Source organism: Macaca thibetana, chromosome 12 (genome assembly GCF_024542745.1).
Source record: "Macaca thibetana thibetana isolate TM-01 chromosome 12, ASM2454274v1, whole genome shotgun sequence".
In the NCBI taxonomy this organism is placed as follows: Eukaryota; Metazoa; Chordata; class Mammalia; order Primates; family Cercopithecidae; genus Macaca; species Macaca thibetana.
The window spans coordinates 112697892-112721713 of record NC_065589.1 but is presented as its reverse complement, the minus strand read 5'-3'; the positions used below and the strand labels follow the sequence as shown (position 1 = coordinate 112721713).

Sequence of the window (23822 nt, the reverse complement as noted above, 5' to 3'; positions counted from 1 at the left end):
TAGAAGTTTGATCATCAGTAATCACACCATACTATGTGACAGCAATAGCCTTAACACTTTGGTTCTTTTTTGTTAAACTAAAATTAAACTGAATGATTTTCTTCTCTTTAATTTTTGGAAGGAGAAATAATATGCTGTACTACTTATATTTCATCTAAAATTTCAAGAAAACTTTTTAGTATACTTTCATAATTGCATCTATCTTCAAATTAAATTAGGGTCTGTTGTACCAAAGTAATAATTCATTTGCTGAAACAACGGCATAACTACGTTCTAGATACTGTGTTTGATGCTGAAAATGCAGAAAGCAAAAACCAGCATCCTTGCTCTGAGAAAATTTAGTTCAGGAGCATGGAATCCAAACATTGTTGAGCATAAAAGTGATGCTGGGAACTTAAAGAAAAAAAAAAAAAAAGATGTCTGGGAAAGTCATGGTTGAGTAGACAGAAGTACTGATTGATGTTTCATAAGGAAAAGCAGGAATTTGCTTCTTGTATGGAAAAATAAGAACATTCCACACAAAATTAGTATCATGTAAAAAGACATGGTTTGGGGATACAAACCCATGTATTAGGGAACAAGCAACAACGGCTCCTCTTTATGTGATTTGGGCACTGCCACTTGGTATGGCAAGTCTTGGAGGGTAAAAAGTGATAGTGTGGTGAGATAATATGCTGGCATGAAAACAAAACCAGAGCTGTTTAAGCTAATTTAGCGAGTTACAGGATCTTTACACAATAAGAACTTAAGCACAGTAGGGAAGGCAACTCTAAACAACCTCACCTACCCCGCCAAAGTGAAGGCAGCAATTGCAATTTCAAAACATATAAGAAAGAAAGGAGAGGAAACACAGGCTGGTGAAAAAAGTTGGCCAAAACAAAAAGAAAAAAAAAAGCAGATCTTTTATTCTCCACATTTCTTTGAACCTATACGCTACCTAGGACAACTCCTTGAATTATTTTAATCCCCCCTTATTTAATGACCTAAAACATCTACCTCGACATTTGCAACTAGCTATGTAAGCCTAGGGAAGTTATCAAACTCTCTCTGCTCAGTTTCCTGAGCCATCAAGTGAAGACAATTAAAATAATCCATGAGGAATAAATACAGTTAACCAAACCTTATTGGCCCAATGGTGGACACATACTCAACCCCAAATAAATAACTGTGGTTATCACTCAGGTACTTTGACAAAACTAATGCCCAGAAATACTGGTTGACTTGTCCAAAGCCATAGAGTCTAGAGAAATGAAAAACAAATTTTATTCAATAAGAGAAGGAGTCAAGAATGTTTTAAGTGGTTTCTAATGTTTAGAAAGCATAGGCCTGTGATGCTCACAATGCCTTTAGAAGAAAGACGTAAGAGGAATTATCCTCTCAGTCCTACAGGTGAAGAAGACGTGGCCACTGACAGAAGTCAAATAACTTGTGCACCATGTCTCCTAGACACAGAACTAACCTTCCCATTTCAGGTACTGTACAATGATTCATAGATATGCTCCTTCTCTACCTTGGTGGTTGGTTGGGCCTTAGAGAACAACACAGATGAATGGTTCAGAGCATTGATGCTACTTAACCATGAGCCTGAGGAGAGCATGCAATCCTTATGGTCTATAAGGCCTTAGTCACTTCTCTACTTAAGAGATTTCACATTTTTAAATCTTTTAAATATAACAGGATCTTGGGGAAATTAAAAGCTAAGGAGTACAATGTGCAAACAAACTATTTTATCACAGATGTGGGTGACAGACACAAATTAAACAATTAGCAACACTGGTAATGGTAGAAAACCCAGATAACATTCAAACTCAAAGGAGAAGGGAAAAATATATACACACATAACTAGGTAATGTGTAATTTTTTCACTCACAAATTGAATAACACCAGAGACCAGACAGGTTTAAGCTTCTTGCTTTCAGATGCAGTTGATAAGCGTATGGCAGTGATGGGCTAATGGCTTGGGCCATGAGCCCAGTAATGAATGTTCAAGCTCATGAAAACTGGCATGGGTTACGACTGCACAAAACAGGATACCAAAGTGTTATCAACTGAAAGTCTAAATGAGATCAGCTTTTAAATTTTTTAACAACTCCATATGGCCAGTCAAATCAAAGAGGAAAGAGCTATGTATTAAACACTAGAGTTTTATTGACTGGAAATGAAAAGCAGAGAACTTTCTGTGAAAGCTGACACCATTCCCTAGGAAAGGTCTAGAACAATATATCCACTGGTTTCCTAAAACAAGGAAAAATTAAAACAGTAGCTTCAACTGTACCTTTATGATGACGTGGAGAAAAACTGATAAAATAATAGAATTGAAGCTGAACTTAAAGGTACTTTTTAATAATTTCATATCCACTACATGAATCTCACTAATATATCTTTATCACATGATCACCCAATGATCTCTATAACATTAGCAGAAATGGGAAACTCACTGTTTGTTACCCAGCTTAACCAGAAGTTGGAAAACATCAAATGCCAGCTATATAAAGCTTTTTATTATGGATTTTTTCTATTATACATATAAGCAAAAAAAGTATAGATTCAATTTATCTCTGTGTTCTTGAACAAGTCACCTATTTGCTTTAAACTCAGTTCTTCATTTATAAAATAAGCACATATCTACCTAAGTTAGAAAACTATAAACATTAGATATAATAAACTAAAAATGCATAGCATGGTGTCTGGCTTTAGTTGCCCCACTTACAAAACATAACTTACCATATAGAATCTTAGCCATTTAATGATAAGGAATGTTATCTCTAGAAATTTTTCTAGCTAAAGACATTTTGGAATGCACCTACATGTTTAATACTTGTTTATTCAATAGAAATCACTGATTGTTATCCAAAGGTCTCAATGGCTCATTCAAATTGACTATATAACCAAGCTGATTAAGTAAATTTAGCCATTCATAACAAAATGCACAAACACACACACAAAAACATGACAAGCAAAGCAAGTTGAATTAAAAGGTTAATATGAAAATGTGGAGCTTGAGGGCCAAGATAGCTGACCAGATGCAGCCAAGAAGCAATTCTCCTACTGAGAGAAATCAAAATATCTAGTGAACCATCATACCTCAAGCAGATCTTCTGGGAGAAAACTGAAAGTCCACAGAGAGGCAACACAGACACTGAGGATGAAGAGGGAGGGAGTTGCACAAAGTTGCTGAGCACCAGAACTGGCTCTCAGCCCTTAATAGGTCCTGAGGAAGAAGTGAATAAAGGAAATAAGAGAGGACACAAACAAATGGAAAAACATTCCATGCTCATGGATAGGAAGAACGAATATCATGAAAATGACTATACTGCCCAAAGTAATTTATAGATTCAATGCTATCCCCATCAAACTAGCATTGACTTTCTTCACAGAAGAAAAAAAAAACTACTTTAAATTTCATATGGAATCAAAAAGACCCCATATACCCAAGACAAGCCTAAACAAAAAGAATAAAGCTGGAAGCATCACACTACCTGACTTCAAACTACACTACAAGGCTATAGTCACCAAAACAGTATGATACTGGTACCAAAACGGACATATAGACCAATGGAGTGAACAGAAACTTCAGAAATAACACCACACATTTACAGCCATCTGATCTTTGACAAACCTGACTAAAACAAGCAATGGGGAAAGGATCTCCTATTCAACAAACGTTGCTGTGAAAACTGACTAGTCATACGCAGAAAGCTGAAACTGGACACCTTCCTCACACCTTAAACAAAAAGCAACTCAAGATGGATTAAAGACTTAAATATAAAACCCAACACATTAAAAACCCTAAACAAAAACCTAGTTAATATCATTCAGGACATAGGCATGCACAAAGACTTCATAACGAAAATGCCAAAAGCAATTGCAACAAAAGCCAAAATTGACAAATGGGATCTAATTGAACTAAGAAGCATCTGCACAGCAAAAGAAACTATCAGAGTGAACAGGCAACCTTCACTAGAATGGGAGAAAATTTCTGCAGTCTCTCCATCTGACAAAAGTCTAATATCCAGAATCTACAAGGAACTTAAACAAATTTACAAGAAAAAAACTACCCCATCAAAAATGGGTGAAGGATAAGAAAAACACTTATCCAAAGAAGCCATGTAAACGGCCAACAAACATATGAAAAAAGCTCAACATCACTGATCATTAGAGAAAGGCAAATCAAAACCACAATGTCATGCCAGTCAGAATAATTAACAATTATTAAAAAGTTAAGAAACAATAGATGCTGCTGAGGCTGTGGAGAAATAGGAATACTTTTACACTGCTGGTAGGAATGTAAATTAGTTCAACCATTGTGGAAGACAGTACGGTGATTCCTCAAGAATCTAGAACCAGAAATACCATTTGACCCAGCAATCCCATACTGGATATATACCCAAAAGATTACAAATCATTCTATTATAAAGACACATGCAAATGTATGTTTATTGCAGCACTACTTACAATAGCAAAGTTATGGAACCAACCAAAATGCCCATCAATGATAGACTGGATAATGAAAATGTGGTACATATACACCATGCAATGCTATGTAGCCATAAAAAGGAATGAGATCATGTCCTTTGCAGGGACATGGATGAAGCTGGAAGCCATCATCCTCAGCAAACTAACACAGTAACAGAAAACCAAACACCATATGTTCTCACTCATAAGTGGGAGTTGAACAATGAGAACATATGGACACAGGGAGGGGAACAACACACACCAGGGCCTATTATTGGGTGGTAGGCAAGAGGAGGGAACTTAGAGGACAAATCAATAGGTGCAGCAAACCGCCATGGCACATGTATACCAATGTAACAAACCTGCACGTTCTGCACATGTAACCCGGAACTTAAAGGAAAAAAAAAAAAAAAAAGAAAGAAAACGTGGTACATACATACCGTGGAATACTATGCAGCCATAAAAAGAGCCAAATTATGCCATATTACAACAACATAGATACAGTTCGAGACATTATCCTATGCTAATTAATGCAGAAACAAAAAAAACTAAAACTAAAAACCAAAACAAAAAACCAACACCACAAGTAAAGTGGGAACTAAACTTTGGTTACCCGTAGACATGAAGATGGGATCATTAGACACTGGTGGAAATAAGAGAGGGTAGAGAGAGAAGGAGGGAGACAAGGTTTGGAAAACTATCTATTGGGTACTATGCTCACTAACCGGGTGACATATTCAATCATACTGCAAAACTCAGTATCATACAATACACCCAAGTAACAACCTGGTATACCCAGGTAACAACATGTACTCCTGAATCTAAAATAAAAGTTGTAAAAAAAGAATTCATTTTTTAAAAAATGAAAATATGCCCTAAGTTTCAGTTTCTTATTATGACTATCTGCAATGACCTCTCTTTTTACATGTAAAATCAATGATATAAAAATAATTACATTTTCTCAAAATATCTAAACATTCCAATAAAATTGAAACATTCATATACAATTACAAAGAAAATCTTTTCTTATTCTTATCTGTCTTTCCCTTAATACTGTTTTCCTTAAGTCTATGTGTTTTAAAAATTAATTTATAAACATTGTTTAATGTCAGTTTCATGATAATACAAAAATTCACTTGTTTGTATTTTCTCTACTCTAGTCTCTACCAAACATTAAACATGAAAGATGTGGCTTCTAGCCAGAACTCATTACTGAGTGAATCTGAGAGAAGTGGAAAAAATCTGTTTCTCAAGTTACTCATATATAAAAGAAAAGTAATGCCTATCCTGCCTCCCTAAGAAGGGTTTTTTAAAAAAATGCAAATAAATAGCATATGTAGAAGTGCCCTAGAAAAGTAGAAACATATATATAAATTTTGACTTACTGCACATATATTAGGTAAAGTCCTATTACTAATATCTCCCACTTCAATTCCTATTACTAATATCTCCCATTTCAACAAAATAGTTGACAATTATCAGAGCAACTTTAAATTCTTCTGTTTCAAATTAAAAGTTAATACAGGGTTAATCTGCTAAATGAGATCAAAGTATAACAATTACAGTAAAATAATCAAATATACATATTCTAGTTACATGCCAATACTGAGTCATTCAACTTTATTTTCCATTACTTTTATACATATAGAGGCCCCCCACACATATACACAGCATTTTCCTTACAGTTAAACTTACACACTATGCTAATTTCTGTGATTTTGTCATAACACATCCTTGTTCTCCAAACAGTGCCCTCTTTCATCCCCTGGGCTCATCTGTCCTCTAGACTGAGACTGAATTTTATCTTTTCCATAAAGACAACTCCAACTATTCTTAACTCAAACTCTTCTCTCATAGTTGCATCATCTGTTTTTAAAAAATAATTACCCAGAAATGGATCACCTAATTATTGTTCACCTAATTGTTTTAGGCCTATCATTTTCATCTAGTTTCTATAGTCTCTGGGTACCATAATTATATTTGATTTCTTTTGAACATGTCAGTGGTACATGTATATATTAGTCATGATCATTACCGTATGTGAGTGAAGACTATATCAAATAAAAAGAGAGGCAGGACATATACAGGAGCTCAAAAAAATAAAATGTGCCATGTGTACCCTGCATCATAGTAAAGAGAGAGATGTGGGATGTGAAGATGTGTTTTGGATTTTGGAGGTTAATAAAAGTTCATCATAATTGGATTGAATATTTCTTGCAACTCTTCAGTTACGTCTACTTTCTTTCCCATTGACAGCCTTTTGATTACAATTTTACTTCTAAGCCAGAGACAACTGGAAAGATATTGTGCTCAATGAGGAAAAAAACCCTTTATATTCATAATGTCCTTGATCAAGGGAACTGTGTTTATTCTTCTTTATAACTTTGTATATAGATGGAAAGATAGATGTCAGTGTCAATGTATCTATTAATCTATATTTGTGTTGACAAACAGATTTCCTGGGCCATCAAGGCCAAGACTAATAATTGTATAGAATACCAAAGGAGTATGAGGACACCAGATATTTTACTGCAAACTTTTCAAATGCATACAGATTCCATCTGGAATACATGAAGTTCTATGCAGGGCACATATTTGAAGCTCAATAAATGCTTGTTGATGAACTCCAAACATAACTTTCATCCCATTTCCCCAAGCTTTTTTTTTATTTTAAAAATCAAAACATAGTTTTATATTTCAAGAAATAAGTGGTAACATAAATATTTAGCTTCTTTATTCTAAAGTTTAGTTTGTATTTCAAATAATCTTTAAGTACTTTGATCATTGCATATCTAGGTCATAGAAATATATTTTTTCTTACATTCTTTTTGTTCCTAAATGTTAACACTGAATTTTATCATAAATCCCTTTTCTCTCTCTTGGTGTTTAAGTATTGTCATTTTAAGACAAACTGAAACCTTAAAAATATTTTCTTGAAGAAAACTATTTAGATTTAAATTCCAAACAAAAGTTTGAATATCATAGTTAGTATATAAGATTGCCACAGTATGATTTTTTATAGTAGATATTTCCATTTTATTGATTTCAAACAATTTTAATACAGATAAAATTTAATCTAAACTTTGGTAAAAGCACAATTTTACAAACAACATAGCAATAAATACAACTTTTTTTGTCATTTGGAGAGAAGTAAATATGCTTCATGGTACGCTTTTTAAGCATTTCTTTAGTTTTAGTAGGAAATTATCTACTCTTGATAGGAAGATATTTTGTCATACATAACTCTGAAAAGAAAAGTCAGCCTTGATAACAATGATTTATATTCCGAATCTCATTTACAAGTCTCTGGTCTGTGAATCAGGAACTAAGTATGTCATAATTTCAATAGCCTCCTATGTGTTTTTACTTTTTATTTGATTTTTAAAGTTTTAATCTTTATTTTAGATTTGGGGGTATATATGTGGATTTGTTACAAGGTATAGTGTATGATACTGAGATTTGGACTTCTATTGATCCCAGTTACCCAAATAGTGAACATAATAACCAAAAGGAAGTTTTTCATGCCTTGTTCCCCTTCTCTGCTCCCCACCTTTGGAGTCACTAATATTGGTTGTTCCTGTCTTTATGTCTGCCTGTACTCAAGATTTAGCTCCCACTTATAAGTGAGAATATGTGATATTTAGGTTTCTGTTTCTTCATTAATTCATTAGGATAGTGGCTTCCTACTGCATCCATGTTGCTGCAAAATACATGCTTTGGTTCATTTTTATGGCTGCACAGTATTCCATTGCGTATATGTACCACATTTTCTTTATCCACTCCACCATTTTGGGGTACCTAGGTTGATTTCATGTCTTTGCTATTATGAATAGTACTGCAAAGAACATGCAAATATATGAGTCCTTTTGGTAGAACAATTTATTTTCCTTTGGGTATATACCCATTAATAAGATTGCTAGTCCAACGCTAGTTCTGTTGTAAGTTCTTTGAGGAATCTTCAAATTGCCTTCCATAGTGGCTGAACTAATTTACATTTTCACCAACACCATATAGGCATTCACTTTTCTCCACAGCCTCACCAACATTTGTTATTTTTGACCTTTTTTTTTTTTTTTTTTTTTTTTAAAAAAATAAACCCTTTGGAGTTTAGGGTATTATGCAGGTTTGTTATATAGATAAATTGCATGTTGCAGAGGTTTGGATTAGTGGAAGAAAAAAGAACATAATAAACTACAGGAAATATTATGTCTCAATCTATTGGGAAAGAAGGAAGTGAAACTGCTGTTATAAGAGTCCATGCCTCTTAAGTCTAATAGTCATTGCTGTGCTAAGAACATTCTCATTCTCCCAGGTTCAGTAACCTCACGCTCCTCTCTGTACCTCCTTCTACAGATCTTTGGGAAAAAAGGCACATGCAGAATAATACAATTAATATTTGTCCAGCTTAATGTATCTACATTTTAATGAGAATTTTAGTAACCATTTACTTGTTAGATTTGAATTTCAAACTAAAGTTTGAATATCCGTAGTTAGTATATAAAATTGCCATAGTATGAAACAGCTGAATGCTTGTTGAAAATTTATAAAATATACACAGAAAGGAAAAAAATAAAAACAACTCAATCACTCTAGCAGAAAATCATTTAATATTTTGGCATATTGAATTCTAGATTATTTTCTTTGCATATACAGGTGTGTATATGTATGTAATGCAATTGTGAATACACTATATAATTCCATATTGTGCTATTTTTAATTAATATATTATCTGCACATTTCAATGTCATTAATTTTTTAAATATTAATTTTTATGACTGCTTAGTATTCCATTAAATAGAGGCAAATTGATGTATTTGACCGTATACCTCATTGTGTGCATCTAGAATCTATGCAATTTTTTATCTTTATAAATTATGTTGCAAGAAAAATACACATTATCTTCAAGAGCCTCATGAATATAAATTCAACTCTATTGTATTAAACTATCAATTTGGTTGATGATTATAAAAAAATAACATTTTGGCCAAGAAGATACAAAATAAGATAAAAATAAGATAATTTTGACTGGGGGCTGAATATAGGCCAAAGGGCAGGTAATAATGTCTTTAGAGTTAGAAATAGCTCCTTGTGCACTGACAAACCCAACAACTTCTGCAGTTCAACCAAGTTAAGTTGATGGACAATAATTCCAGTATGATAAATTTGTGTCAGACAAACAAGCAAGAAACAATATAGATGTATTTTTTAGTTTTCCTATTTACAGTTCCCCTAATTATTGTAAATATTATTATTATTATTATTTATTTTTTTTTTTTTTTGAGACGGAGTCTCGCTCTGTCGCCCAGGCTGGAGTGCAGTGGCGCGATCTCGGCTCACTGCAAGCTCCGCCTCCCGGGTTCACGCCATTCTCCTGCCTCAGCCTCCCGAGTAGCTGGGACTACAGGCGCCCACAACCGCGCCCGGCTAATTTTTTTTTTGTATTTTTAGTAGAGACGGGGTTCCACCGTGGTCTCGATCTCCTGACCTTGTGATCCGCCCGCCTCGGCCTCCCAAAGTGCTGGGATTACAGGCGTGAGCCACCGCGCCCGGCCTGTAAATATTATTGATATTACTTATAATATTATTATTGCAAATAATTGTAAAATATTGATATTATTTACAAAATTATTGTAAATGTTATTGATATTATTTACAATAATGTCTCTTGTTTTTCATACAGGCTACAACAGTGACTTTTCACTGCTTCTTCAATATCCTGCATATATTATGAGAATGAGACTTCCCAGCACATTTAATAAGAAATGTCAGGTGTTCAGAGCATCTCTAAAATCAGTTCTATGAACCTCTACCATTTGAAGATCTACAAGGCTACAGACCTTGACTTTTCATTTATAATTTTTCTTTCTTTTCTTTTTTAACATTTTACCTGTTATCTTCACTTTTTACATATTTTTACTCACTTACTTTGTATTATGCTTCTAGCTATGGCACTAATATCCTCACTCTGAATGAAGAAACCAAGCCTTCAGAGGCTTAGATAACTTGCTGAAAGGCCATGATTTACCTTGATTTAATGAGTCTCCCATTTCCACATATTATACTGTCACACATTACAAAGACAGCAGGTTAAAATATCTGTGTTGGAATCTCATGTAACAAGTGAGTTTATTTTTTTCCAACATGAGTCCAATAAGATCAAAATAAAACCCAAAGCCTCACATATTATCACTTATCACAGCATGTCATTATTCAAAAGAAATGTGAAACAACTTCCATCCCATTATATATACAACTGTTCTCATTATGATAATGAAACTATTTATGGAGCACTCGTTGAATACTGATAGTTATTCCTCATGGTTTATTGTCTCCTAGGGAAGGACTGTGCTAAGAGTGTTGTTGTTTTACTACAGTCAGTTGGTGAAGGGATGTCCACTGGTCCAGAACAGGTAAGTTTAAATGTGGGTACACTTTAAAAATTTTAATAGCAATTTGATATTGCTGCAGGTTCATAACAAATGGTAAGTGGACTAATATCACTGAGTAAGTGTTGTCAAACTCATGGGGTGAGCAAATGACACACTAGCTGCACAGTAAAATCTCACTATATGATGGTATGTTTGTTCCTGAAACCCAGATGTATTTAAAATTTACAACACATTTTTTGATTAAATGGTAACTTTAATGGCTTACACTCTACCAGATAAATTTTGGAACTGTCTATTGACACAGAGTAGAAGAAAAGATTTAAAAATAAAATATGTTTGATTCATTTTATATAATAGCTCAAAATGAATATCCTGATATTGCTAAAGTTGCAATATACCCATGTAACAAACCTGAACATGTACCCCCAAATCTAAAATAAAAAGTTAAAATAAGAAAAAAAACTATGTAAACACACACATTTATTGAAAAAAAATTGAGAAAAACAAAATAAGTAAAAAGAAAAGGATAATCTGGAGAAAATCACTGTTACACAATAGACAATGTGATATCGCATACTATGAATGCTGTTTTGAAGTCACTTTGTTCATTTTTCTAGATCATGATCAAGTCAATAAACATGTGTATAAACTCTAGTTTTAGTGACTGTATAAGTTACCACTATATGAATGCACCTGGGATAATAAACATATTATTGTAGTATTCAACATGAACAAATTAATAGTGTTGGGACTCAGAAAATGATACCTCGAAGTATGGCATGGTGGTATGCTGAGTATGCTGAACTGACTAAGATATTGGAAGGCCTCTGAGCAGTCTCAGAAGCAAAGTCTATATCTGACCTTCTTCTGCCTTCCTGTCTCCTACCTCTCTGCCATTCCTGAAGCAAGAAATGGAAAACAGATTCCTCTACCCCAGGAAAGGTTATAAAAACTAGCAATCCCATTACTAGGTATATACCCCCAAAAATTATAAATCATTTTACTATAAAGACACATGCACACATATGTTTATTGCAGCACTATTCACAATAGCAAAGATTTGGAACCAACCCAAATGCCCATTAACGGTAGACTGGATAAAGAAAATGTGGCACATATACACCATGGAATACTATGCAGCCACAAAAAAGGGTGAGTTCTTATCCTTTGCAGGGACATGGATGATGCTGGAAACCATCATTCTCAGCAAATTAACACAAGGACAGAAAACCAAACAATGCATGTTCTCACTCATAAGTGGGAGTTGCACAATGAGAACACATGGACATAGGGAGGGAAACATTACACACCGGAGCCTGTCAGGGGGCGGGGGACTAGGGGAGAGATAGCATTAGGGGAAATACCTAATGTAGATGATGGGTCGATGGGTGCAGCAAACCACCATGGCACGTGTATACCTATGTAGCAAACCTGCATGTTCTGCATTTGTACCCTAGAACTTAAAGTGTAATAATAATAAAAAAAGAAACTAGCATCCCTCTTTCCAAGCAAACCATAAAATCTAAAAATATTTTAACCTTCCTCTGCTTTTCTGTGTAGGAGCTGTCACAAGGAAATGCACTGACCTACCTTTCAGATAATAGATCATAAGACCGTCTTTCCAGGGCAGTTCTGCCTTATATCTGGGAGGATGAAATGCTACACAGGGAGGCCAAGAAAGATCTGAACAGGTAAGACTTGCTGGGTTTCTCCCTCATTTTATTATCATTAGAGGATAACCTTTTTGTCCAGTCACACTTCAATACACTGTCCATGCTTTATTTAACCTAAGCATACAAATGGACAGTTTTCCCTAGGCCTTTGATTCTTCATTTCTAAAGTCTTCCAAGTGACATAAAACTTTGATTAAATAAGTTTGTTATGCTTTCTCTACTTAACTGGTCTTTTGTTACAGCAGTGTTGGCTGTGACCTTTATGATGGGTGAGGAAGGCTATTATACCTTTCCACCCTACAACAGCAATGAGGTCTGTTAAAATAAGACTGTCAGGGAGGCACTTGATAAATATGTTAGATATGAGGATGACACATCAGAGCGAAACAATGAAAGAGGTCAAGTTTTATACTTTAGCATAATGATTAAAGCAGCCTCTGCCTTTTATTAGGTGTGTGCTTGGATAAGTTTCTGAGTTAAGTCTCAGTTTTCTGGGGTTAACTTTAATGTCATATGCAGTCCTATGAAATATGTACATAAAGCATCGATCACAGAGCCTCAATAGAAGGTACTCAATGTTAGATCTTTCTTTGGTGATCAACTGATTATCAAATGGGTGTGGATAGATGAATAATTTCAAATAAGATGGATTTTCAAATTTCAAGGTGACCTCGCTAGAATGAAGATGCTATAAAAATGTAGATTTCAAAGACATGAGCAGACTTGGGGTAAGGCCATTGTTAAGCTAACCATGAACAGGGGCACCCATCCGAGGCTTCAGATACATATTTTTGAGACCAGCATAACGAATGGCATCGCCTCACTATAACCTACACATATCAGGGCTGTCTAGACTCCCTCCTTCCCCTTGACCAATAATGCATTAAACATTTCCGTGATGACCTCCAAGAATTGAATGATGCTTCCAAATAAGCTTAGCTTGAACTTTTCAAGTGACTTATGTACAAAGAAAACCAGTTGAGACATCACTTGAGAATAAAGAAAAAGCTCACATGTTACATTTAGATATAATTGTTGATAACGAGGCCAAGGTTACACATCCTACTCATATATTTCCCATTGAATTTCCAGGCTATGTGAAGAATATGTAAATAGGCCAAGTATCTAGTACTTGCCAGAAAGATCTGGGTTGGATAAAAGCACAAATCCACTCCTGTACTAAAAAGTAACTCAGTGCACACAATCTACAGACACTGAGAAGTTCCTTCGATGGTGTTTATAAAAACTGCATGCTTTCAGAGCTCATGTTCTGTTTATTGCAACTTAAAGAGATGTCTTTTTGGCAAACTCTTTATGAAAATTACATATTTAGGTATCACTTAGAACATTTTAATAACCCTGCAGCTTTGTCCCAGGATGCCTTCTCAGGATCAAATTTAATCAATGATTAATAAAGAAATTACTTGAAAAACGATAAACTCCAAATATATTATTTTGGTAACCTATGAAGTATAAGAGTAGAATCTGTGTCCTAGATATTGAAATATGGCTTAATTTAGCATGCAGTTCACCACTTAAATATCTGTCCTGTCCTTTGGAGCTTCAATATCACAGTGTCAGCTATACACAGGAGTAAATGCCTCTAAATAGTCCAAGCTAACCTGAGAAGGGAGATGAGACCCGTAATTTTTCATGCTTTCCAAAGTCAAAGACCACAAAATTTCTATAATTTGTCCAAAAACATGGTGTATAAAACAAGATTATTCAGCATTTCAAATCTAACAACTCGTAATACTATTGTTAAAAAAAATTCTAGCAACTTCCATTTTGTCATTTCTCTCAATAGAAAATATTTGCTACAGAATAAACAGGTGATTGGCATAATTATAATCACACATTAGAAGAATTATTTATGACAGATTTGCATATTTGGACAATGTTTGGTGATAATACATCTTTTTTATTAGCCTTCTTTAGCCACAGCATTCATTATAGTGTACATGTGAAATAATCATAGTGCAAAGCAAAAATATGTCTAGCCTCAAATTTATAAACAATTCAAAATAATATATACAGATTTGTTAAGAAAAATGCTACCTTGTGTTCTTCACACGTAATATCATTACCACAATACACATTTATCTTCCAACTGATTTCAATTAAAATTTCAGTTCATGTGAAAATGAGACTGCATATCAATGAAAATCATTCATTCATTTATTCAAAACACAGATCTCGAGTGTCTACAGATCTCCAAGAGACATATCAGTGTCAAGTAAACACATGTGATTTGGCCTTTGACCTCATGGGTTAAATTACATTCTTTTTATAGCTCCCATAAATTAAGGCTTAATTCACCAGCATAAATACACTTAATTAGAGTAAGAGAGAAGAAGGAATGGACTGTAAATATGACGATCTTTATTAGATACAAGGGCAAGTCTCCTTTCATCTATTATACAAATATTACACTCTATGCCTTGCAAATAAGCAAAGATATTATGCCCAAATAAAGTGAAGGGGAAAGATTAACAGCGATCCAACCATAATGATTAGTATGGTTGGGAAAATTAGAATATTCAAAGGATTAAAAACTGATTTTCTTTTCACCAACACAGTATGCCCTTATTATCTTCCATAAAGACAAAGCGAAGCCCATTAAGCCACTCAGTGGTTTTATTTTCTTATTTTTATGTCAGAGATTGACTTAAGAGAACCTAAGGAGTCCCATTTGCCAGGCCAGAAAAGAAACAAAGTACCATATATTTCCAAGTCATGTTAACTTTGCATAGAGTCTCACTAGTTCGTAACACTTAAGCTTAAAAAGAAAAGCCACAGAGAAAAACAAAAAGCAATCATATTGTCAAATTTGAAGCACTTAACATTTCTATGTACTAGCTCCCAAAATGTGCACTGCCAAACTAAGAAAAATTATCTAGGGATGTGCTAGAGATGTAATATATCCTTAAAGTCATATAACTAATGATCATGAGAGCAGCAGACACAAAACTGTCAACCCAATATTTGTCAAATAATTTATTGATGCCCTATCTTAGGAACTGATTTTCTCTCACAAGAACCAAGGTTTTAATTTAAACAATACCCATGTAATTTTTGCAGTATACTTTCAATTAAAATATTAACTACATATATCTTTTTTTTTTTTTTTAGATGGAATCTCACTCTGTCACCCAGGCTGGAGTGCAGTGGTGTGATCTTGGGTCACTGCAACATCTGCCTTCCAGGTTCAAGCGATTCTCCTGCCTTGGCCTCCCAAAGTGCTGGGATTACAGGCAAGAGGCACTGTGCTCCGCTTACAAATATCATTTTTAAAAATTTTAATTATACAGAACTCAAAATGAATACAATGTTTGAAAAGATAGACACTTACCATTGATCCATCGAGCCTCTGGATCGTGAAGCACAAAGTCTTTCCTAAAGAGGTCTTCTAAAGACAATCTGGTTTCTGACGAATTTGTGAGTTCATCTAAAATAAAGGAAATTCTAAATTAGATACCTATCTTATGCTTGTTTTTTAAAAGGAACAAATTACAAAATTTGGAATATTTGCTCTAAAAAATATATTAACTAGATAACAATATAAAGTGACCATTTTGACATGCTTTTTGGCATTGGAACTTTGTTAATGACTTTTTAAATAAACGAAACTATTTTTACTATGAAAATTGTCTTCATCTGGTACAAATTTAATAGAGCAATCCCATGTTATGTATTAGTAATATAATATGAAAGCAGTTAAGAATTCCTGTTGTACATTGTACCCCAAAAGGCAGATTTTCTACCATTTAACTATAATTCAGCCGCTTATTTTCCAAACTCATGTTGACATATTGTTTCATTGGAAATGTACAGTTTTGTTGTAAAAACCAAAGACGGTAGACTTGAGGGACTTAAACATGTATGACTAAACTCTGAAGTCAGAAAGAAGTTCACCAAGGAAATAGAATAATTACCTACTTCCACCAAAAAATTAGTACCCAACAAATACAAAGTAGATTTGACCTAAATGTAAAGTTCAAATAATACTAGAATATTAATGATAACACATACATTTTATACTACTCTTTAATAGATAAGTTAGGTGTATTCCTCTTTCTACATTACAAAATATAAGAAATGAAAAGATAACAGGGCTTGAATACTAAAATCAGGCATCACAAACACCCTTTAACATACAAGAGGCTATAGACAGGAATATTGCATTTTCTTTGCAAAATAATAGCATTGTTTATTTGCTGTATAAATTCATCTTTGTGACTTTTCAGCTATGACCTTCATTTCGGTTGAAAATAAAATGTCAAGGATATATACTAACCTCATTAGATTTTATTTTTAAAAGGTTCAGCACTTATTACAGCAAAAGCTTTGCTTTTTTCCAGCTGAAAAGCTGGGGCAAAGAGTCAATAACTTCAAATGCAATTCCTTTTCACATAAATCAATCATGTATTTAACCCATAAAATAACTGCCAAGAAAAATTTGAAAAAAATATTATAGTAACAATAGTGAGTATTGTTTGATTATAATCTTAGCATAAGACATTGTGATTGTATAGAGATTTGCAAAATGAAATGCTGTTAGGTGATGATAAACACTTGATCATTTGCCTGGCAGTCTGAAACACCAGAATTTCTTAATTCATTCACAAATTTTCTAGTTTCATTCAAAAAATTTCAAGGCAACAGTGAAGTATTGTAAAGGAAAGGAGACATATTTCTGTCCTGTCCTGAGGGGTTTGCACATGCTTAACAAAAAATATAACAGATGTCAGGCCGGGCGCAGTGGGTCATGCCTGTAATCCCAGCACTTTGGGGGTCCAAGGCAGGTGGATCACTTGAGGTCAGGAGTTCGAGACCAGCCTAGCCAACATGGTGAAACTCCATCTCAACCAAATTATATAAAACAAAAAATTAGCCTGGTGTGGTGGTGCACATCTGAGGTCCAGCTACTTGGGAGGCTGAGGTGGGAGAATTGCTTGAATCCAGGAGGCAGAGGTTGCAGTGAGCTGAGATCATACCACTGCACCACTATACTCCAGCCTGAGAGACAGGGTGAGACTTTGCCTCAAAAAGCAAATTTTATATATATATATATATATATATATATATATATATATATATATATATATACACACACACACACACACACACACACACACACACACATACATACACACATCACATACAGACACACACACACACACACACCATAGATGTCAGTATAAGGATAGAGACTGCTAAATGAGTTTAGAAAAAGGAAATGTCTCACGAAAAAATCAGAGAAGGCCTCACTTAAATATAAAATGACCAACTCTCACTAATTCCTGGGTAAGAATGCAAAATGGTACAGTCACTTTGGAAAATAATCTGGCATTTTCTTATAAAACTAAACAAATTATTTTCATACCATCCAGTAATCATGCTCCTTGGTATTTACCCAAAAGGAGTTAAAAATGTATTAACACAGAAAAATCTACACACAGACGTTTATAGCAGCTTTTTAAACCATCGCCAAAATTTGAAAGCAACCAAGATGTCCTTCATTAGGTGAATGGCTAAATAAACTAGATAAATTGGCTATTATTCTGTGCAAAAAAAAAAAAAAAAAAAAAAAAAAAGAGCTATCAAGCCATGAAAAGATATGGAGGAAACTTAAACACATGTTATGAAGTGAAAGAAGCCAACAAGAAAAGGCTACACAGTGTATAATCTCAACTACATGACATTTTGAAAAAGCAAAAATATAGAGATAGTAAAAATATCAGTGGTTGCTAGGAATTGCGAGGTAAGGAATGAGCAGGTGAACAGAGAGAATTTTTAGGGTGGTGAAGTTATTCCACATGATTCTACAATAGTGGATAAATGTCCTTATTTACTTGTCCAAACCCATAGAACACAACCCACTGGAGAGTGAATCCAAACCGACTTTGGGTGATAATGATGTGGCAATATAGGTTCATCGGTGATAGCAAATGTGCCACTCTGGGGGCAGGGGATGTTGATAATGGGGGAAGCTATGCATATATCAGGCACAGGGGGGTCGGGGGAAGAGAATATGGGAAATTCCTTTCCTGTACCTTTCACTCAATTTTGCTGTGAATATAAAATTTCTCTGAAAAATAATATATTAGCAAAAAAAAAAAAAAAAATTAAACAAAAAACCCTGGGTACTACAGGTTTCAAAAGGCAGAGGAAGGGAATACTAGGGGCAGGAGAAGGAGGAAGAACATTTGAGATAAAATCCAGAATTCAGCTTCCATCATAAAAGTATGGGATTTTAATCAGATGAGCTAATTTTATTAGGGTTTCAGAAATATATTTATTCTATGAAGTATCTCAATAAAACCAAGGTTTGACATAAATTTCAAAATTTTTAAATTTCCCCATCACATAAATTTACCATTATTTGTCTAATCAGATCCCTTCAATTTTTAGAGAATTATATTTTTTACCATCTAAATTTGATAAACATTGACTTATTTGATACAATAAATTTACATAGGTAAAGGTGGGAGGTAGGCATGTGCTTGTTTCAGTGAGAGAGACTATGCTAACACAAACTATTAAATAAATGATCCTTATCTATTAAATTTAAAATATTAACTGTATTGTATATAAATATCTTTTATATGTATGCATCTGTTTGTCTTCTAAAAATATTTAGTTTCTTCCTAATGAGTTCCACATATTTCATTTACATTTTTAGGAAGATGTTAATTTAAGAAAAGGCTGTAAGTCCACCACATCAAATAATCTTATTTTCAAATACATTTTAAAATAATATTTTGGTAATTTTCAAACATGGTATCTTTCATGTGAGCTTTAAAATCATATTACAACTCATTCAAATATAAATTTTATTTAAATAACACTATATATATTATATACTTACACACAACAGTGTAAACTGAAAAACTTTAAACATTTCATAATAAGGCTTTTCATTCAGAAATATTCCATCCTCATTTTATGTACATTAATACTATTTTATCTTTGATTTTTCATGTAAGTCCTTTACCCTTCCAATTGAATTTAGTGCAAAGTATATATAGTTTGTTATTGTGAACAGAATATTTCCCATTCTCATTCTAAATAATTTTTATACCCATAAGGTTAATGATTACACCATATCACATTTTCTTAAATATTTCAATTATGAATTTTTATTTTCTACATATTATAGCATCTGTAAAAATATTATTTTTTTATTTATTTTCCAAAGTTTAAGCAACTAATTATACTATGTATGCATTTGCTTCCCAGGTAATTGAAGATTCATATGAAGTTGCAAGAAATATTACAGAGAAATTCTGTGTACCCTTCATTCAGTTTCTCTCAATGACAAGTAACATCCTGCATAATAATATCATGAAAAGAAACTGATATTGATATACTCCATCAACCTTACTCAATTTCCCCAGTTTTACATGTATTCATTTATTCACGTGCATTCTTGTGTGTTTAGTTCTATGCAACTGCATCACATGTGACCAGCACCAAAGTCAAGAACAGTTCCATCACTAGGAATTCTTGTGCTACCCTTTTATTAATAGTCCCCCCCACCCAATCCCTTGGCAATCAACCACTACTCTGTTCTCCATCTTTAAAATTCTGTAATTTTAAGAATGCTATATAATCGGAATCATACCATACCTAAGCTTTTGGATTGACTTTTATCACTCAGAATAATTCCCTTGAGATCCATTCAAGTCGTTGAGTGTATCAATAATCTATTCCTTTTGATGGCTGAGTAATATTCCAGGGTACTGATATACCATTCTTTAACTCTTCACTCATTGAAGAACATTTGAGTTATTGCTATTTCTGGTTTGAGGATATTATAAATAAAGTTACTAAAAACATTTGTTTATAGATTTTTGTACAAACATAAATTTTCTTTTGTCCAAGACAAATGCCCAAATATGAAGTTGCTGAGTCAAATGTAAACACATTAGTTTTATTTAAAAATTCCATACGCTTTTTTACCATAGCTGTATCATTTTACATTCTCACTAGCAACGTATAAATGATCTAGTTTCTCTGCATCCTTGGCAGCATTTGATGTCATTTAAAAAAATGACTATTCTTATATATATGTAGTGATATCCCCTTGTGGTTTAATTTGCATTTCTCTAATAGCTAATGAGGTTGAACATCATTTAATGTGTTTATTTATGATCCCCATACAGTCTTCAGTGAAATATCTGTTCATATAATTCATCCATTTTCTAACTGAATTATTTTGTTGGTGTGTTTGTTTAACTGCTGCATTTGAAGAGTTCTTCATCTATTCTAAATACAAATCCTTTGTCAGATACGTGAATTTCAAATATTTCCCTCCAATCTGTAACTTGTCTTTTCACCCTCTTTAGAAAATGTTTTGTGCAGAAAAAGGTATCAATATTTGTGAGGTCCAGGTAATCAATTTTTCCTTTTATGAAATATGCTTTTGTTGTCAAGTCTAACAATGTTTCGCCTATTTCCTGGTCTTGAAACTTTCTCCTATGGCTTTTTCCTAAGAAATGTTATAGTTTTATATTTCACATACTAGTCCCTGTTCTATTTTGAGTTGCTTTTTGTATATGTTTGCACATGGCATGAGGCTTAATATGAAGTTTTGTTTGCTTGCTGTTTTATTTTGTTTTGTGTCTATGGATGACTAATTGTTCAAACTTCGTTTTTGAAAAGCATTTGTTTAATTCTAGTGAATTATTTCATTAGCTTGAATGTGAAAAATGGTATTGAGCTGGGCAAGGTGGCTCATGTCTATAATCCCAGCTGCTTGGGAGGCTGAGGCAGGAGGATCAGTTGAGTTTAGGAGTTAGTTCAAGGTTAAAGTGAGCTATGACTGTGCCACTGCGCCACTGCACTCCAGCCTGGGCAAGAGAAGTGAGATCTAATCCCTAAAACTAAAAAAATTTAATTAAAAAAAACACAAAACAATGCTGAATGATCATAGTGTTAGTGACATTCCTGTCTTTTTTTCCATTATGAAATAATCATTATTTCTTTCCAGACTCTTATACAAACATATTTTTTCCTTTAATACTTGATATAAAAATTACATAAATAAAATCTCCTGTTTACAAGCACCCTATATGTCTGTAACAAAATCCAACCATGTTGAATTCTTATTTTTATACTATTACATTAATATGTTAAATTTTTATTTAAATGTTTACATCTGTTAATAAATAAAATTACACAGTCCTTTGTTTTCTATTCTGTATTATATTGATCACTTAGCACATTAACACATTTATCAAATATTTTTGAACTTGTACTTATTTTCTGTGTTATGGAATAGTTTAATAATTTTAATAATAAGAATATTTTTTAACTCCAATTGCCCCTGGAACTTATTCTAAAATCAGCCCTTCAACGTAGTTCAAACACTCATAAATAAATCTTCTGTTTAAACAATAATGAGGAGAGATTATGTAATTTAAGAATTAATTCATTTGACTTTATTGAATACTGAGAATACTATATACTTTAATCATTTCTTTGTTTTTTTTTCTTCTTCTGTGTTGCTTTCTTTGTTCCTTTCCTTAAATTTTCCTTAGCTGCCTACCCTGCAGTCTCTTGAATTTTTCATTCCTAGAATAAAGACTCCTTCCTCACATATATAATGAATAATTAAGCTTCTCTTTTAATAGCCTCCGAGGCTAACTTCTATCCCGTCTTTTTTTTTTTTTTTTATGAGCAGGCTTCCCCCCATCTCATCATAATCATTTGGGTTGCTCATCCTTTGCAACCAATCCTCTCTCTTCTGAATGTCCCCCAAACCCTACTGGGTATTAGTATCCTCATGTCACAGAGAAACAGGCTCAGCAGTGTCGACAAAGACCACATAACTAGTAAGTGGCAGAGCTGAAACTTGAACCTGCATCTCTCTGACTTTAGGTTTTCTTCGTTAAACTATACTGTCTCCCAAAAATAAGTTTTCTTTGCTTTTCCCTTTAATAATGTATTAATAGCATCTTTTCACAAGACAATATACAGTCTTATAAAACTATTTTAAGAATATTCTTATTGCCTTTTAGTCACAAGAACCCTTCTTCCAGCTGAAATCCAACTCCTTAGTGTAAGCCCGTCTGGACCTTATTAGCATCCCATTCTGCCTCAACTTGCCCAGGAAGGTAATATTAGCATAATCTCTTTTCTCAAAGAGACAAATGTCACAGCATTCATAAAAATGTAGGATTTTTTTTTCTTTCTTCAAGACAATTGTCTGCAATACGACTTACATTCCAAGCTTACCCTCTGCACGTTGTTACAGGCAATTTATAGTTGCAACAGGACTCAGTCATCAGCAAACATTTATTACTCACATTCCAACCTAATTTAGCAAGAACTTAATTTATGTTAGAATCAGACCCAGGGAGAATCACCTAGAGAAATTTTGCTATTTGATACATTTAAATAATTTTCTCTTTATTTTTACCTAACAAACAGAGAAATCTGGATGTCAATCATTCATCTCAATCGCTCACACTGAGCAATGAGAAGGCGGTTCAGAAGAAAAGTATTAGACTGTAAATCATTTTAAGAGACGTTCTTTCATATAAAGCTCCTTTCTTATTAATCTTTAGAGAAAGAAATTCTAAAATCAATACTTAGTCCCTAATGTAAAGAAAATATTGCTAAAATTTAATATTCACCTCTTATAGGCTGTTCTCTTTACTAGCAAGGTATTTGAGAACATATCTCATCTCTAGTGATTCTATAACAAAACATAAGGCACAATTTTATATATATATATATATATAGAGAGAGAGAGAGAGAGAGAATATACAGGTATGAAAGTCTGAAAACCTAATATATGTTAATAGTTGCTATTAAAAGTGTAAATATTTGTCAACCCTATCAGATACTATAATTATGAATAGTGACACAAAAATCCAAATAAATGCATGGTTTAACAATTCACAAGTATTTAGAGACCTGGAAGCAGAATCCTTAATGGTTAAATAGTTACAAGGTAATATAGAATCTTAAGTAAAAAGTTCAGCTTTGACAATATGAATGTGGCAACAGAACTGAAATTGAATAATTCACGCCATGTTCTTTTCTCTGCTCTATTTGGTCATTTAAGATCATAGACTGCTATGGGTATTTCTGTTCTTTCTTCCAAAAATCCAATCTTCCTTTTAAATGGCCTTTTGAAATGAGTTGGCTGCATAATCTTAGAAGAAAAAAAAGAGAGTTCTTCAGCATTCAACTGAAGAAAAGCTAATTTATGACTTTAAGTTCTTGGTTCCTCTTTGCTAAAAATAATTGTTAGTTTTATCTAGTTTATTCTTGATATCAGAGGTTCAGAAAT

At 33.4% G+C, this 23822-nt stretch overlaps 1 protein-coding gene across 4 annotated transcripts in view; it reads right to left on the bottom strand.

The window, feature by feature from the left end:
• Positions 1–23822, bottom strand: part of DPP10 (dipeptidyl peptidase like 10) — a 1406192-nt gene that overhangs the window by 489556 nt on the left and 892814 nt on the right. For all 4 annotated transcript variants that reach the window (XM_050751763.1, XM_050751761.1, XM_050751764.1 and 1 more), the window contains one exon: positions 15870–15965. In XM_050751763.1, coding sequence (XP_050607720.1) covers positions 15870–15965 — 96 coding nt within the window. The remainder of the gene's footprint in view (positions 1–15869; positions 15966–23822) is intronic.